The 15551-nt window shown below is 44.8% G+C and overlaps 1 protein-coding gene across 7 annotated transcripts in view; it reads right to left on the reverse strand.

Annotated features, from left to right (window-relative positions):
• Positions 1 to 9625: 9625 nt before the first annotated feature.
• The window catches only part of DOCK8 (dedicator of cytokinesis 8), a 193313-nt gene continuing 187387 nt past the window's right edge, over positions 9626 to 15551 (reverse strand). For all 7 annotated transcript variants that reach the window (XM_033122589.1, XM_033122588.1, XM_033122593.1 and 4 more), the window contains 2 exons: positions 11173 to 11343; positions 9626 to 10720 (listed from right to left, as the gene is read on the reverse strand). In XM_033122589.1, coding sequence (XP_032978480.1) covers positions 10660 to 10720; positions 11173 to 11343 — 232 coding nt within the window. In that variant the 3' untranslated portion in view covers positions 9626 to 10659. The remainder of the gene's footprint in view (positions 10721 to 11172; positions 11344 to 15551) is intronic.

A 15551-nucleotide genomic window follows, 5' to 3' on the forward strand; every position in this document is an offset into this window, starting at 1 on the left:
GGCACCTTCCTGCACACTCACTCACCCCTGGATGACACCGTAGAAAATTCTAATAAAAATTGAAAGTCTTTTTTTTTGTGAGATGCCATCACATAGGGATAGCTGTTTCAGCTGCTTAATTAACTCTGGCTGAGTCCAATGTTGAAATACACTCTTGCTCCTTCTGGAGGCAAGATCATTACCTGGACACATTCCCAGATGACCACAGATGCCTGAGGTTTGTTGGGAGATAATACACATATAAGGAAGTGTTGACTACCCCTCGCTAACCACATCAAAGTTGCTTAGTATCAACCTCTATCAGAAAACCAGAGTAAGCCTCATTGTAGGGCACTTCAAGGTCACCAGGATCACAGGAATGATGGGAGAGGATGACAGAGCTGGGTTGAGATGGTGCCCCATTCGGGGTCTTTCACAGGCTGACCCTTTCCCTGTCTGACATTTCAACTATGGCATTTGTGAGGAAACTAGGGAAAGACTGCATGAGATCCCCATCCCACAGTCTCTGGGGTCCAGGCCCCTCCCCTGAATCTCTGTTTCATTGTAGCAATATTACACGTGTCTTGGAATCAGACAGGCTCAGGTTCAAATTCTGCCTGTGCCATGTAGTGGAGCAGCGGGGCTAATCCCTCGCCCAGGAACCATAGGAGCCTCTCCTGTAAACCGCTCAGGTTGTTGTGAGACTCAGGTGAGCCAGCACACACGGAGCACCAGCGCAGGGCCTGGAGCACAGGGGCGGCCAGTCACTGAATTCTTTCCTCCTGTTTCAGTTATCTATCGCTGCCTAACAAACCATACGTGGCCCTACGGCCTTTGCCCACTTGCCATGAGAGCTTCAGTGAGCTTTACTTGAATAACAACCAGGTATTTGCTACGGTTCTGCAACCTGGCTTGGCCTCAGCTAAGTGGCTTTTCTGCTGCTCTCACCTGGAGTCATTTATGCACTCATGCCTCCTCTTAGGAGGCTCAGCTGAGGTCGGAAAACCAGGATGGCTTCACTGCCATGTCAAGTACCGTGGCTGGGGTGGCTGGAACAGCTAGAACCTGGTCGGGATCTCTGTCTTTCCATGAGGTCACTCCACCTGGGGTGGCCAAAGGGGCTAGTTTCATCATAGGTGTGCAACGTGCAATCACACAGGGCCCCACACTTAGAAGAGCCCCTGCTTGGTTTAACACTCTGTGGCCACTGCCTTGAAGTCCTTAATGATTTTTAAACAAGGGACCCTGCAATTTCCTTTACTCTGGGTCCTGCAAGTTATGTAGCCAGTCCTTGTAGCCAGATCTCTTTCCACAATGGCTCCCATCTCCAAGAGGATGAAAACAGGAGTTGGCAAGCTTCTGAAGACCTAGAGCAGGACTCACGCAGTATCACTTCACCGCACTCTATGGGCCACGCCATTCACAAGGCCGCCCGGATTCAAGGGAGGGACAGAAAGTCTTTGTGGACATCTACCTCCCCTCCATTTCCTACGTCCAGCTTTCCCGTGAGCAATCAGGTCCTGACCGCGCTCATTTGGTGCTAAGCAGCAGAAATCTAGCCATGCTACCATGTACCTCATACAGAGAGGGATCTATGGTAGATCCTCACAGAAATCAGGTCAACCACGCCTCAGGAGAGTAGGAATGGCCATTAGAAACCCCGGTCTGAGGCTGTGCCTTGCCTCTCAGGGATCACGTTGGTCTCCTTGGCTAGTCAGCTATGGTCTGGGGGAGCAGCAGGAACCTGGTCACTCAGAAGAGACAACTCCCTCTTCCAGAGGCCGTGGGCAGGGCAGGCCCGTGACAAGGGGCTGTGGATAAGGTGGGCCCTATAACCTGACAGAAATGCTGGTCTTTATTTATCCGCTATTTATGAAGTTCCAATAATTATATGAAAGACCACGTTTAAAGCTTCTTTTCAGTCACATAAGGGCATTTCTTGCTACCTTTGACTGAAGCAAAGGGGGAGGAATGCATGGGGATTAGATTTCTTTTTATTGTTTCTCGTGCCCCTGGAGTCAGTCCTGGTTCTTGTCGGCTGGCTCCCTTAGCCTCAGGTGGCAACGCCTACCTACAATGGAGGTTTAGGAGAAAGCATTCTGTTACCAAGGAATGTCAATTAACCTCATAGAACAGCTGAGGGAAGGACCTGAAATTGTAACTTCGTCATACTTGACTCTCTCCTCCTCCAGGGAAGCTGGCGGAGTTGGGCTCTGAGAAGGCGGGATTCCTACACGGATACCCCCTCTCTTGACCCCTCTCCTCCGGGTGCCCTCACACGGTCTCTCCCATCCTACCCCTGGCAGTTCCTTCTTTCACACCTTCAGCCCAGTGTCCTTACCTCTTGGGAAACCCCATTTCTCTGCCCCACTACAGAACATAGTGCCCCTCCTGGATTCCTTCTTGGTGCTTTCTTGCAAATTTCAACATTCACAGTGTCCGCTAGTGCTGTGGGTTTCCTGTGCCCAGCGTTGTCAGCTCTGAAAGATGAGGTTCCGTCCAGAAGGTGGAGGAGACTTGGTGGGTGATCAGATCGCAGTGCAGGTTCCGCCCAGTGGGGGCTGTGCTAGATTGTTTTCATTCATTACCTAAGACACAAGCAACTTCAACCAAGTGAGCTTTAATATTTTCCAGTGGCAACACTATCTAGTGTTATCTGAAGAAATGATATTTCCTCTATTAACATGACTTTGACTAGCTCCTTGCAAAACGATAACCTTGGCGTTATTTAGCTGAAGGAGAATTTAAACTTTCCAGTGTCTCGTTTACATGACAAAAAGCACTACATGAATTACTAACAGCTCTGTCTTAACTACCAAGGAGGACGGCTAGCATCTACTTGGATAAGAACTTCCTGATCGTGGATCTTTTCACTGATAAAAACAGGGCTCGTTCTTGGCCTCAAGGGACTTCCAATCAAATGGAGGGGACAGTTCCATACACAGAAAAGACGAGAGAGAAAGGCCAATGAGGAGTGGGTGGGACAGGGGAGAAAGTTTCAAGAAGCAGTGGAGAGTGCAGGATTAGCCTGCGGCTAGGTTCCAAGTTGGAGCTCAGGTGCAATGGAGGGTGGGGCCCCTTTCACACTTCCCAGCTATGTGCACCTGTGCTCCCGCTGGCGTGGTGGTACCTCTTAGGGCACAGACTGGGTCTGATTTCCTCATCTCTGCAGGAAAGGTGGGCCCACTTGCCCACTCAACTGTGTGAGTTTGCCATGAGAATCAGAGTTCAGGCGGGTGTAAGCCGCGGCACAGGTGGAGGTTCCTCTCGGGAGACTTAGACACCTCTCCCCAGGACTTCCTCTCACCTTTCCATTTCAAGTACACATTTAGCTACACCCTCCTGGGTTCCTTCCTCCAGTTGGAGGGGACTAGGAAGGAGATTTTAGGACTATGCCCATTTGCCATATTACCTTACCTCATTTCCACTTCGACTCCTTTTCCTGAAGCTTCACAACTGCTGAGGAAAAAGGCCCTGAGCCTCCCCGAAATCCTCGGTTGATTCTGCGCAGCCCCTCGCTTTCCCCATATCCAGCCACTCACTGTGGCATAGGCTGCGTCTGAATCAAATGCTGTAAACACCCCATGCTCATGCGTATCAACCCCCACGGTTGGTGTGTGTGTACTGCTTGATTTCGCTAAGCTCCAGTTAAATTGCTGCACCTGCTGGAGTGCCCTTTCTTCGTTTCTCAGTGGATTAGGGCCACTGAGTTTCTTAATCAATTGTTGGGCTCCATGCAATGCTCTTTAGAAACTTTTTGCTTAATAGGCACCCAGAGACATTTGTGTTCCGGCTGCAAAGTTGGAGCTGCTGAGTGTGGAGCTGGGGAGGCTGCAGACAAGCCCTCTCTTCTAAACAAACAACGTCAGCTTCGTTGTTGCAAATTGGACATGGCTGCTAAATCCTCTATTTCTTCCTTATGACTATCAGGGAAACTTGCCTTGAATGGCTTTGTTTCAAGCGGAAGTCAGTGTGCTTTGATACCCGCAGGGAACACGTACAGGCTCTGGACACAGGTGGGCTGTTGGAACCCGTGTATTTACCTCCCAGAGGAATGCACTGGAAGCGTACTGCAAGTGAGAAGGGAAGCCAGGTCGGGTTGGGTTTCCAGGCGCCCCTGTGTACCCTCCCGTTCCACTGATAGCCTTTCTTCCTTCTACCCCGAAGGCCCTGGCTGTTGGCCTTTGCCAGACAGCATACACTGGCACTGCAGTTTGAACAGGCCAGGCATTTATTTTCTGGTAAGTTAGGCCTCTGTCCTGCCTGCACCTTTGGCCTGCTTTTGATTAACGTTGCCAGCAGCGGAAGCAACTGTGCAGGGGCTTGGCGAAACTCGCTGGAGCTGTCAGTTGTAAGTAGTATGACCTTACATTCAGAGCAGCACTTTCGAGTTTCCCAAACACCCACACATTCATTATCTCACTGGATTTCCTCCGCATGTTGGAAGAAGACTGAGCAATTCTTATCCCCATTGCACAGTGAAAAAACCTAAACCTCAGAGAGGTACAGCGGTTTGGCCAGAGTTGCAAGTCTAGAAGGTGGGAGAATAAGAACCAGGACTTTTGGCAGTCATGGTCTGTTTTTTTAAAATCTCACTAATAACCCTGACTATCTTGTTGGATGACAGAATAATTTGTTCATCCATGTCATGTTCTCTCATCACATAAAGGAACAGATAAGGAACAGGAAAGCTAATTTCTCACCTGTATCCTTTAGAGCTGTATCACCTTGAAACTCCCTCCCTTATCTTGCTACTAGCGATTTGTATCTTCCAATGTGTGGGGAAAAAGGTGAAAGCCATGTAGCTGTGAAACTATGCCACCAAGGTCATCATCACGTGGGAAGTGGGTGGCATCATTCCAGGATGCTCTCCAGGGTGTGCTGCAGCAGCAAGGCCTCCTGGGTTGGAAACACAGACAGCTCTCCAAAGAGTGTTCAGCCGAAGCTGTGCTGTATTTCCTCCAGTAATTCCAAGGCCCAAAACCTTAGTGACCTTCAGAGATCTGGCTTTTGAATCAGGCTCTGTGAAGTTAGGTTTAAAATTACAAAGAATAAGGTTTAGGATAATCCAAGTGAAAGCAACAGAAAAGAGAAAAAAAATCCTCTTAATGTTTGCTCACACATCGATAATAGGTAAAGTCAAGAGGAAACGGAAAGCCATTCCTCTGGGGCCAATGGATGTAATCAGCTGTCCTTTAGGAGCTGCTTTTAGCCCAGAGCTACAGAAAAGTTACAGTCTGGCTGAAATCATCATTGATTTGCCATCTTCATTCATTATTTTGGTCCTTTACAAACATGCATTGAGCGCCCACTATGGGCCAGGCACTGGAGATCTGAGCGAAAACACAATTTTGATGTTTGACTTTTTCTACTCAGATCTAATTTTATTCCATTTCCCTGTTGCCCTCATTCTTTTCGCAGTGCCTCTACCCTCAGCCCTACAGTTCTGATTTCTGATCACTTACACCATTTTGGCAAGACACTCCAGAGGATAAATTACTGGCACAGCAATACATCCTACCCCCATCTACCCCAGTCCCCACCCTTCTTCAGGATATAAGCCCTACGTTCTCCTTCAGATACTGCAGATGTCCTTCATCTTCCCTCCTGGGGATGGTCCTGCCAGGTCAGAGGTTGTGAACATGATACGAAATAAACTATAATCCTTATCTCCACACAAGTTCCTTCTTCTGAATGCCTTTTCTTTAAAGCAAAATGTCCTGCCGAGAGCTCGTGGGATTTGTTTTGCATCCTTTCCCTTTTCTTCCTCTTTCGGTGAGGAACTACCAGTCTCCCTATCCCTAGCCCTGTGGTTTGACTTGATACTGATCGCACTTCTAGTGCAAGGTAAGAAACGTGGTTAGCACGAGCCACTCGAATTAGAGTGAATCCAAGGAATTCCCACCGGGAATTCTGGAATACAGAACCTCTCCTCTTTGTGGAGCTTGGTGGGATGAGGTTGTGAGGTTGAGAACTGTATTCACTATAATGGATGAGCCTGGAATTTCTGGCGACCACTGCTGACAGCCTGAAGATGGAGCCAACCAAGAGGAAAAATGGACCCCGGAGCTGTGGTGCCAGTCCCGAATCAAGCTGGGGCTGAACCATTATGACGTCTGTATTATTCTATGAAGTGTGCCACTGAATTCAATCACCCACTCCTTTCAATAACGATTTAAGTTTGGTTTTCTGTCCCTTAGAAGAGATTGCCAACTGAGAACTATCCTTAGGCTAGGGCTTGCCAAATGGTGCACCATGGTACACTGAGAGGGGGAGCTGGGCGCCTGGCTTAGAGGTATTTCATGTGCTTGATCGCGCCAGCCCTCTGGGAGCGACTCAGGACAGCCAGAGCTCCAGGGCTGCTCATTTCTACCAGCAAGTAGCTTTATCCATTTATCCCAGTGAGACAATAAATACAAAATTTCAGTGCACCCATTGTGCTCATTTTAAAAGGTGAAAACATGTTTAACAGCCCTCTGTTCAAAATGGAGGCTCTCATTCTCCTCCCACTGAAGGTGGACTGAAGTGGGTGACTTGCTTCTGAAAACGAGAATACAGCAGATCGGAGGGAGTATGACTTCTGAGGCTAAGCCACAGAAGACGCTGCCACTTTTGACTTGCTTCTTGTCAATCGCTCACCCTAGGGCGAGTCAGCAGTCCTGTCCTGAGGAGACTTACACAGTCTGGGGAGAGACCCACATGGAGAAAAAGTGAGGCCTCCCAGCAACGACTAGCACCAGCTTCCCAACATTACAAATGAGCCATTTTGGAAGAGGATCCTCCAGTTATAGTCAAACCTTCAGGGGATGGCAGGTCTGGCCAACATTTTGACAGCAAGCTCTCAGCGAAGCCCCCTCTGAAGTCCTAATCCACAGGAACTGGGGGGCTATTTAGTGTTTATTGTTGTTTTAAGCTAATTAGTTTGGGGGTTGTTATGTCTCAATAAATAACATGTACACCCATGATGTGAAAAAGATTGGGAAGTATCGCCTTAAGTCCAAAAGAACACACTAGATACTGTGGATATACCCTGCATTTTGGCATATATTAGAACCTTTAGTTTTTTTAGCAAAATGATACCGAGTCAATTGCTGCTTTGCAATATTTGAGAGAACAAGTATTTAAAAATACATTCCAGGCAGAAACAAAGGCTCCCTGTCTTTGAAAACATACTTGGAACCACAATGACCAATGCCAGCCCTAAACAGTTTTTGTTTCAAAACAAATCTATTGTCACGGAAAGGACTCCTTACTAAACAGAATTATAGCGTTTAAGACAATGTGTGGCAGTACAAACCCAATCAGGTCTATGCAGTGTATTCATGTGTCATTTTCCTGAGATTAAGGGATGGTGACACTTGCATCCTTGACCTTGCTGAAGGAGAAGAGGCATGAAATCAATCAGAAGATTTATATAATAATCTTTCACAGAAGAGTTTTCCAAAGTTAAATCAAGATGGTTATCATGGCATAATTAGGTTTCTTTTATATTCAGGAAACAAAGGCCTAATTTTCTTTACTCTTAGGAATGTTTAAAATGTTTCTCTCTTATTTAGACTACCTAATCAGAGGACCTATATCTGAGTTCTTTGATTATGCCATTATTTAAAAAAGCACAGCAATGCCTCCACTTTACTTATATCTGTTACTTAAAGAACAACTGAATTATCTGGAATTGAGAAAAGAGTGGGGTTAGCTCAGAAAGAGTATGAGCAGCTAAAACCAATGTTGACCAGTCCACACTCCCCAACTCCACAAGCTTTACTTCCAGGTAAACCCAAGGCTCTGAATTAGAATTCTGTTATTCTTCCTCTGGACACTATTCCCACAACTTTAATGATCTCTATTCTGAGACCATAGATCAGAGATATCAAGTTATAAAAGTTGGAAGCTTCTAGAACTGCACCGCCCAATAGAGCAGCCACTAGCCATGCATGGCTATTAAGCGCTTGAAATGTACCTGGTCTTAATTGCTAAGTGTAAAGTGTAAAATCTGTAAGCGTAAGATACGTACAACATACAGATTTCCAAGACATAGTATGAAAAAAGGAACATAAAAATGCCTCAATAATTTTTATATTGATTGAATGTTGAAATGATAATATCTATCAGGTTAAATAGAACATATAATTAACATTCATTTCACCTGCTTCTTTTTATGACTATTTTTAATGTGGCTTGTATTATGTTTCTATTGGACCATGCTGTTCTAGAAGCAGGTCTACTCGCCCTCATTCATTCATTCAGTCGTTTGACAAATATTTCCTGAGTGTCTTCAGGGTGTTGAACACTGGGCTAGGGGATAGGAATGCAGCAGTGAGCACAGTTTCTGTACTTGTGAAGCAAGTGGCACCCACTGTAGTACAAGAGAGACTAAAAAAAGATACCTTGTGACAACAGGTATTTAAAAGCAGGGGACATTTCGTCGGGAATATCCTAGGTCACTAGGATTACTAGAGCTCTTCGTGTTAATAGTTAGCCCTACATAACTTAGCACCTAAATCTTATTGTTTGAGGGCAGAATATAATAGCTGTTGATAATGATGGCCATGCTTGAGTCACTCAGGAAATGTTACATTCCATGGGGCCTGTTTTAGACTGCTGTGTATTATGGCTATATTGAGACAGGTTAGTTAGCATGTTGTTAGGAAGACAGGAAGGTCCCTGGTGAAATAAGCAAAAGGCAGCCATATCCTGAAACTCCAGGCTCTGGAATGTCTCCTTCACTCCAGGATAAAGATATGAGAACGCTCTTTGAGGTTAAAAATTATCTCATAAATCCCTGTTGGCCGGACAAAGGAGCAGATATGATAGATAGGAATGGCTTATTTCGTGAATCACTTCAGGATGGGCAAACAGGACAAACCCGATAGATGAATTCCATTAGAAGTCTCCAGCCCCCTTCCCCAAGCAGGCCAGGGAAGGTATAAAAGAACTTTTGCCCCAGTCACTGGGCACCCCCATTCAGGACCCCTCCCCCCCAACCCCGCTCGGGAGCTCTGGCCCTTTGCTTTCAATACACTCTCCTCTTTTGAAAACTCTTTGCCTCTCCTGGGTCCGTGTGTCCATTCTTCGGTCTCACGAGATACGATCCAGGCACGCACTCACTCAAAAGTCCCCTACACCATTTGGGGACGCAGAGAGAAATTCGTGCATCAATATGAGGACACATACAGAGTGTCTTCCTCACTAAACCGACAGACTTTGGAGGGCAGCGACAGTGTCATTTAACCTTGGTCTCACCCATTATGTCCCACACAGAAGATGCTAAACAACACATGGAATTAAAGGATGTCATGTATACTCACTTAAGAAGGCAATTAAGTATATAATATACTTTAAAAAGCATTCTGCCCCAAATGCTTAAAAAACGTTTGCCACTGAAACTTAAGCGTTAGGAATTAAAAAAAAAGTCCTTTTCGGACTTTTTTTTTTTTTTGATGCATACCTGATATATAAACAAAAAGTTCTGGAATATCCAAACTAAATTCTCTCTCAGGACCACCAAGATTAAATGTCGCAGAAGAGGTGCAACCCTGGATAGCACTGTTTGACCAAGGCTGTGATTCTGCATGTGTCTTCTTCTCTGAAGTGCTTTACAAAACACGAAGAGTTGTCAACATAAAAAACACAAGTTGCAACAGGAAACATTTTGTTTACAATTCTTATTACATTTTTAGTATCAGTCAAGGTAATCAGTTATATTAAAAATATATAATTTAATTCTCAAACAATAATTTTGTTGTTCTTTTTCCTAACGTACATTATCAAAAGACTCCAAAGCTGACTGCACTCTGTAAGTGATGTACATTACACAGTATTCTGAAAGCACAGGTTCTGAAATGAAAGTGTAGGTATTATCCTTTTTATAAAAATAAACCTGGTCCCAGAGAGGAGGAGAAAAAGAGTGAGTGGGCACACACATCAGAGAAAAACACAAGGCCTTATAGGAGAATTGTTTCAATTTAAGTGAATGCAGCATCCATGACTTTGGGCGGACTGCTCAGAGTACCATATACATCCTAAATCAGGGCTTCGAGTGTGCTCCTCTAGAAGCACGTTAAATTAACTTAGCAGTAACACTTCACCAAAAATAACTATACAACAACGAGTCCACCACTGCCCAAAGGGTAACGAGCTCACGAATGATTAATCCATCCTTAAATGTGCAACCATCATGATTTTTAGATGTCAGGTAAGGCCTCCACTCCTCGCAGATTTATTGATCACGTTTTGCATTCTTGCAAGCTCGCCCTCCTTTCCCCACAAAGAGAGGATGAGTGAAGTTTACTTTGAATAGGTTGGTGGAGAACTTTTCCATGTCTCCTTGGGCAGGATGACTTTCTCCTGTACATCCAAATATGGACGACGATGACTGACCACACAGCAGGAGACACTGTTGATGCCTTGTTTTGTACAATACTGGGAAAAACCATGCTTTAATAAATACACAGGTACCCCTCCTTAACCTTCCTCCACGCCCCCACCCGCCAGTGTGGCCAAAACCTGGTTGGTCAGACCCCATTTGGGAGTGATTCCCGTGGTCACTTGGGTGGAGTGCTGTCTGGTCAGGGAGCACATCCTCTATTCCACATGGCAAATATCCTACGTTTGAAGTACCAGCGAGTCCTTCTCCAGGGTCGCAGGGCCTCAGGTCTCCATGGGTGAAGACAGCTTTTCTTAGCTGCCCTGTGACAACTGGGTTTCACATTTCCTGAAACTAGATCTGTGGAAGGAGTCTCTGAAATCGGGGAGAGAGAGAAAAACAAAAACAAAAACAAACAAACAAACAAACAAAAAAAATGGAGGTAAGAAAGATCAAGTAGCCTTTTAAAGCGAGGGAAGGGGGAACACCACCCACTAAAAAGGACATCCGTCATGGAGAACTCAGTAAATAAGTAAATAGGAGAAGGTGCTCAGATCCTTTCACACTGCGCCAGAAAAAACACAGGCAGTAAGTTGGCACTGGGAAGACGGCTGGCGGGGGGCCAACAGGAAGGAGTCTCAGGGAGGTCAGGAGAAGGTACAGGGAGGATCAGGATGGAAGGAGAACAGATTAAGCTCTGGCAGTTTCTCTGACGCAGACCCACTCCCCGCCCACGGAGGTCTGTGCAGCCGAGAGCACCCTGATTGCTGGGCCCCGGGCCCTGTCCTTTATCCCCCAGGAAGAGGCCTCCTCTGCGTGGATCTTACCTCTTTTGACTCTCAACTCTGAATATCGGCTTGTAGAGTTCTGGAATTTTCCGCTCGATCATGGGCCTGAGGTTCTCTTTCAGCTTGTTGTAGTTCTTTTTGAGCTCCTGCTGATATTCCCTTTGGTCTGCTGTGATGAGACGCTTGTTTTTCTCTACAGCCTCACCGCATCTGACAGGCAAATCCCAGGGTAGGGAGAAAATGAGGTTTTATTTCAAAGGAGTTTGAGGTGCTTCGAAGTATGGGATGATGATACTATTCACATTTCTTGAGTCACCTTAGGAGTGTTGGCAAACTTTGATGGCCTGTCAGGATCACCTGTGTAGCTTTTCAACTTGCAGATTTCTGGGCCCCACATCAGATTCAACGAATCCAAATCTCTAAGGGGCAGCACCCAGAAATCTGTATTTTTGAAAAGTTGCCCAGGCGATATGGAAGCTCTGGCTCACTCTCTGCCAGGAACTACTCAAGGAGTTTCACATCCATCATCTGGTTAACTTTCCCAACAAACTGAGAAAGTCTGTGTTTATCTCTGTTTGGTCCTTGAAGCTCAGAAATGGTAGGTTGCTTGCCCAAGATAACACTGTGAGCAAGTGGTGGATCCAGGATTCAAACTCAGGTCATTGCAGAATGGAAACGCTTATGCTTAAGCAAAACTCACTGTGAGTTATGGCAACATGGCAGATAGATTAGGAGCCTTTCAGTCCCTTATCCCCTCCCCCGCTATATACACGTGGAAATGCTGGGAAAGTACAACAAAAAGTTGTTGAAAGAGAATGGGAAACCCCAGATATCCTAAAGGAGGAGGAAATCAAAATCAGAGTGATAGCAGGAGCTGGTGACATGGCAGCTGTCACGAGGACTGCGTGTTAGGATCTCAAGTCCATATAAGTCCTGGGAGCTGGAGGGGGGAGGGTAGGTTCAATGCCCACACAAGGGACGTGATGTAGCCTTGGCCAGGGCTAAGCGGGGTTCCAGATATGTCACCTGCATATAGTTCAGAGCCTTGAGAAGCTCTGCCATCTCTGAAAAGAGGTGTAGAAAAAGGCTGCAAACTGTCCAGAAAGGTGGAATGGAAGTTTGTTATCAGCTTGGAACCATAAATAGGAAAGAAAGTCACCTAAAGAAACTGAAATTCTAGGCTTATACCACATGTAGGTATGAGTTACAAAGGTACATTCCTTTATTATGGGTGCTCCAATTAACTTAAAAACCAGACCAAGATTATTGAAATCCCTAGGGCTCAGATGGAAATAAATGGAAAGCTGCTCTGGAGGGATAGTTTCTCAACCAGGGCCCATGGGCCACCCAACGACAGAGCGCCCCCTGATCAAGATGAGCTCACAATGAAAAATTATACATCATATGAGGAAACCAACCACCATGAGGGAAAACCAACAGATTCAACATGTAGAAGAATTAGCCAGATAAGAATTAGAGATAATAGAATGACGTAAAACCCCAAAGTTAATAAGAGATATAATAAAGGTATGAAATCCATGACAACAAATGGGAGAGATTGAAAAACGAGATCTGGAAAACTCCAGAAAAGAACCAAACAGAGCTTCTAGAAATAAAAATGTAGTCACTAAAATAAAGAGAAAAATCTCAATAGATAGGTTAAACAGTAAACTAAACACAACTGGAGAACTCATGAACTATGACAGGTCTAGGGAAATCACCAACGAGATAAAAGAAAAAGTAAAAATATGAAAAAAATGGTTAAGAAATCTGGAGCTATAATGGAGATGTCCAACCTACATCTAAAAGAATGTTTAAAAGAATGTAAAATGAGCAAGAGGCAATATTCAGAGATAACAGCTGATAATTTTACAGAATTGAAAACAGAAAATCCTCTAATCAACAAAAACAGATCTCTATGTAGTCCCACTGGGGTGAAACTGCAGAGAGTTAAAATCTTTAAAAACTTGTGTTTATCTAACTTGTGGGCAGTTAAACCTAGTGTTTTTGTGGCTTCCCACACAGTATGGTACATACCCAGGAAGAAACTTATGTTATTTAAACATGATAAAGTCTTGCCCTTTATACCGTTCTACTCAAGGGAACTGACAAATCAACAAGCCTTGAAGGGACAACATAATGGCTGAAACTTAGCTGACATGCAATAATTAGTAATATTTCTATTCTCCTGCAGATGAATAGGATTCCAGTGATCAACGTGGTTTAAACTGTTTTACGAACAGAAGTGAAGAGGGTGGCGCGTGGCGACAGGGCAGGGGAAAGCTACCTGGCCACGGCCAAAACCAACCTCTTCCCACAGCTGCACCACAGAATTAGCCTGCTGTAGAAGAAGGACTTGATTTAACTCAGCCAGAAGCCAAAAGAACTCCTTTAACTCACCTATCTTTTAAGTTTGACATTCATTGAAGCAAATTGTACGATACCTAGGTTTGCATATCAAAGGAAGAATATGAGGAAGGAGACGTATATAGACTTTGAACCCAGAAATCTACTACATCACCCCTTATTATTTTTTATTGCTTCTGAATTAACAGTTATGAACTACCACATGTGTAAAATAAAGTCAGTTTCAGGATGACGTCAAGGCCCAGGTTTGTAACACAGGCAAACTACAAGAGGCCTGCAGGTGCTAACTGCTACCCTGGTGGTGTCTATTCTGAAAACTTGGGGAGAATTAACTAAATTCTCTGTAGTCTGTGTTATCAGAAGGAACAATAGCTAGCTAGCATATACTGATGGCACACTATGTGCCCCAGACTGGGTTAAATGCTTTACATGCGGACAGAGCTGGGGTTGAAACCCAGTCGCTACTCATTAGCACAATGACTTAACTACTGAAATCTTCAGTTTTCTCATCTGTAAAATGGGGATAATAATCTCATACCATCTCCTAGAGTGGTTGGGATAATTAAACAAGGAGCTGTGATGATAAGGCCGATTCATGCATTCAGACTGCAGCAGATTCTGTTTTCCAAAAAGGGTCATAGCAATAATTGCCCACCTGACATGTCCTTTCACCCATCCCCACGACTTTGCCACGTCCCCATCAAGAGATGGATGGTCCTTTGTGACTGCCTCAGTGAACACAATGTGGTATAAGTGATGCTGTGTGCCTGGGTAATAAAGGGCACTATGGCTTCTGCCTGGCTGTCTCTACCTTTGGCGTCCTGAACCCCCTGCAGTTTGAGTATTCTCAGCTCAGACACTACACAAGTGAGGAAGCCATCAGGCGATTCAAGCCCCAGCCACTGTCACTGAGAGACTCTGAGCAAAAACTGCCTCGCTGAGCCCCGAAACCACATGCATCCTAAGTAAATGTTATTGCTGTTGTTTTAAGCTAATAAGTGTTGGGGTAGTTTGTTACACAGCAATGAATAAACATAGTGTTTTACAAAGACAAATATATTAATAGGTGGAGTGAAAAATATCCATATTTTTGTAGTAACATTACTTCATATTTTAACAAATTTTACAATTTATAAAATTGTGTCATATACTACATTTTCTTCCTTTGTTTCATTTGGATTATATTCTCTAGATTTTCTTATTAAAATTAGAATAATACCTTCCACTATGCTAATTTAAATCCATAAACTAAAGAGAGACACGGACTAAATTTCCCTCCTAGAGAATAGCCCTATCTCTTGGTAAATATACATAGGACCATATAACTACACTGAAAATCATTTTAAAAAAAATGGTCTTATCTGTAACATTTTCATGAGGTCCTCGGCCATCTGATGTGCGCTCTCAGTGACACCACCATCCCGGACGGCCATCTCCTTTGCTTTTTTTGTTGATAAGTTCACTGAACACAAGCATTTTCTTACAGTGAATGTGCCTGGGATTTTTCAGTCAGAAAAATCAGAGTCCAACAGAAACCAGCCTGAGGCAGGGCTAGATTAAGGCAGGAAGCCGTGCTTCTAGAACATGGTTCCTGGCCTTTGCTGCCAGTTACTTTGTGGGCCTCTATGTAAGGAGTTAGGAGTCTTTCCCACAGAGAGGGTGGTCACGTAGCCCTTACCCTCTGTATCTACTGACCTCCCTCTTCTGTGACGCTCCTTTTGCACAACCCACACATCAGCCCCTCGGTATGGGAAAAAGAAAATGCTGATTGCTTCCTCAATATCCATTCCCTTTCTTCCTTAGGTATGCCCGCCTGGAAAATTACATTCCCTAGCCTCCCTTAACAGATAGGGGCGGCTGATGAGAGAAATAAGATGAAGTCAATAGGAAAGGTCATTACAGGGGCAAAGCCTTTTGCTCTTTCCTCATTTCTACTTCTGACACTTTCCTAGGACGTGGTGACCATGGCTAGAGCCCTAGTAGCCATACTGTGACAGGATGCAAGGATGGGTACACTATGACCCGTATGGCAGAGCAAAAGGATGGAAAGA

This window comes from Rhinolophus ferrumequinum, chromosome 12, assembly GCF_004115265.2.
Source record: "Rhinolophus ferrumequinum isolate MPI-CBG mRhiFer1 chromosome 12, mRhiFer1_v1.p, whole genome shotgun sequence".
NCBI lineage: Eukaryota > Metazoa > Chordata > Mammalia > Chiroptera > Rhinolophidae > Rhinolophus > Rhinolophus ferrumequinum.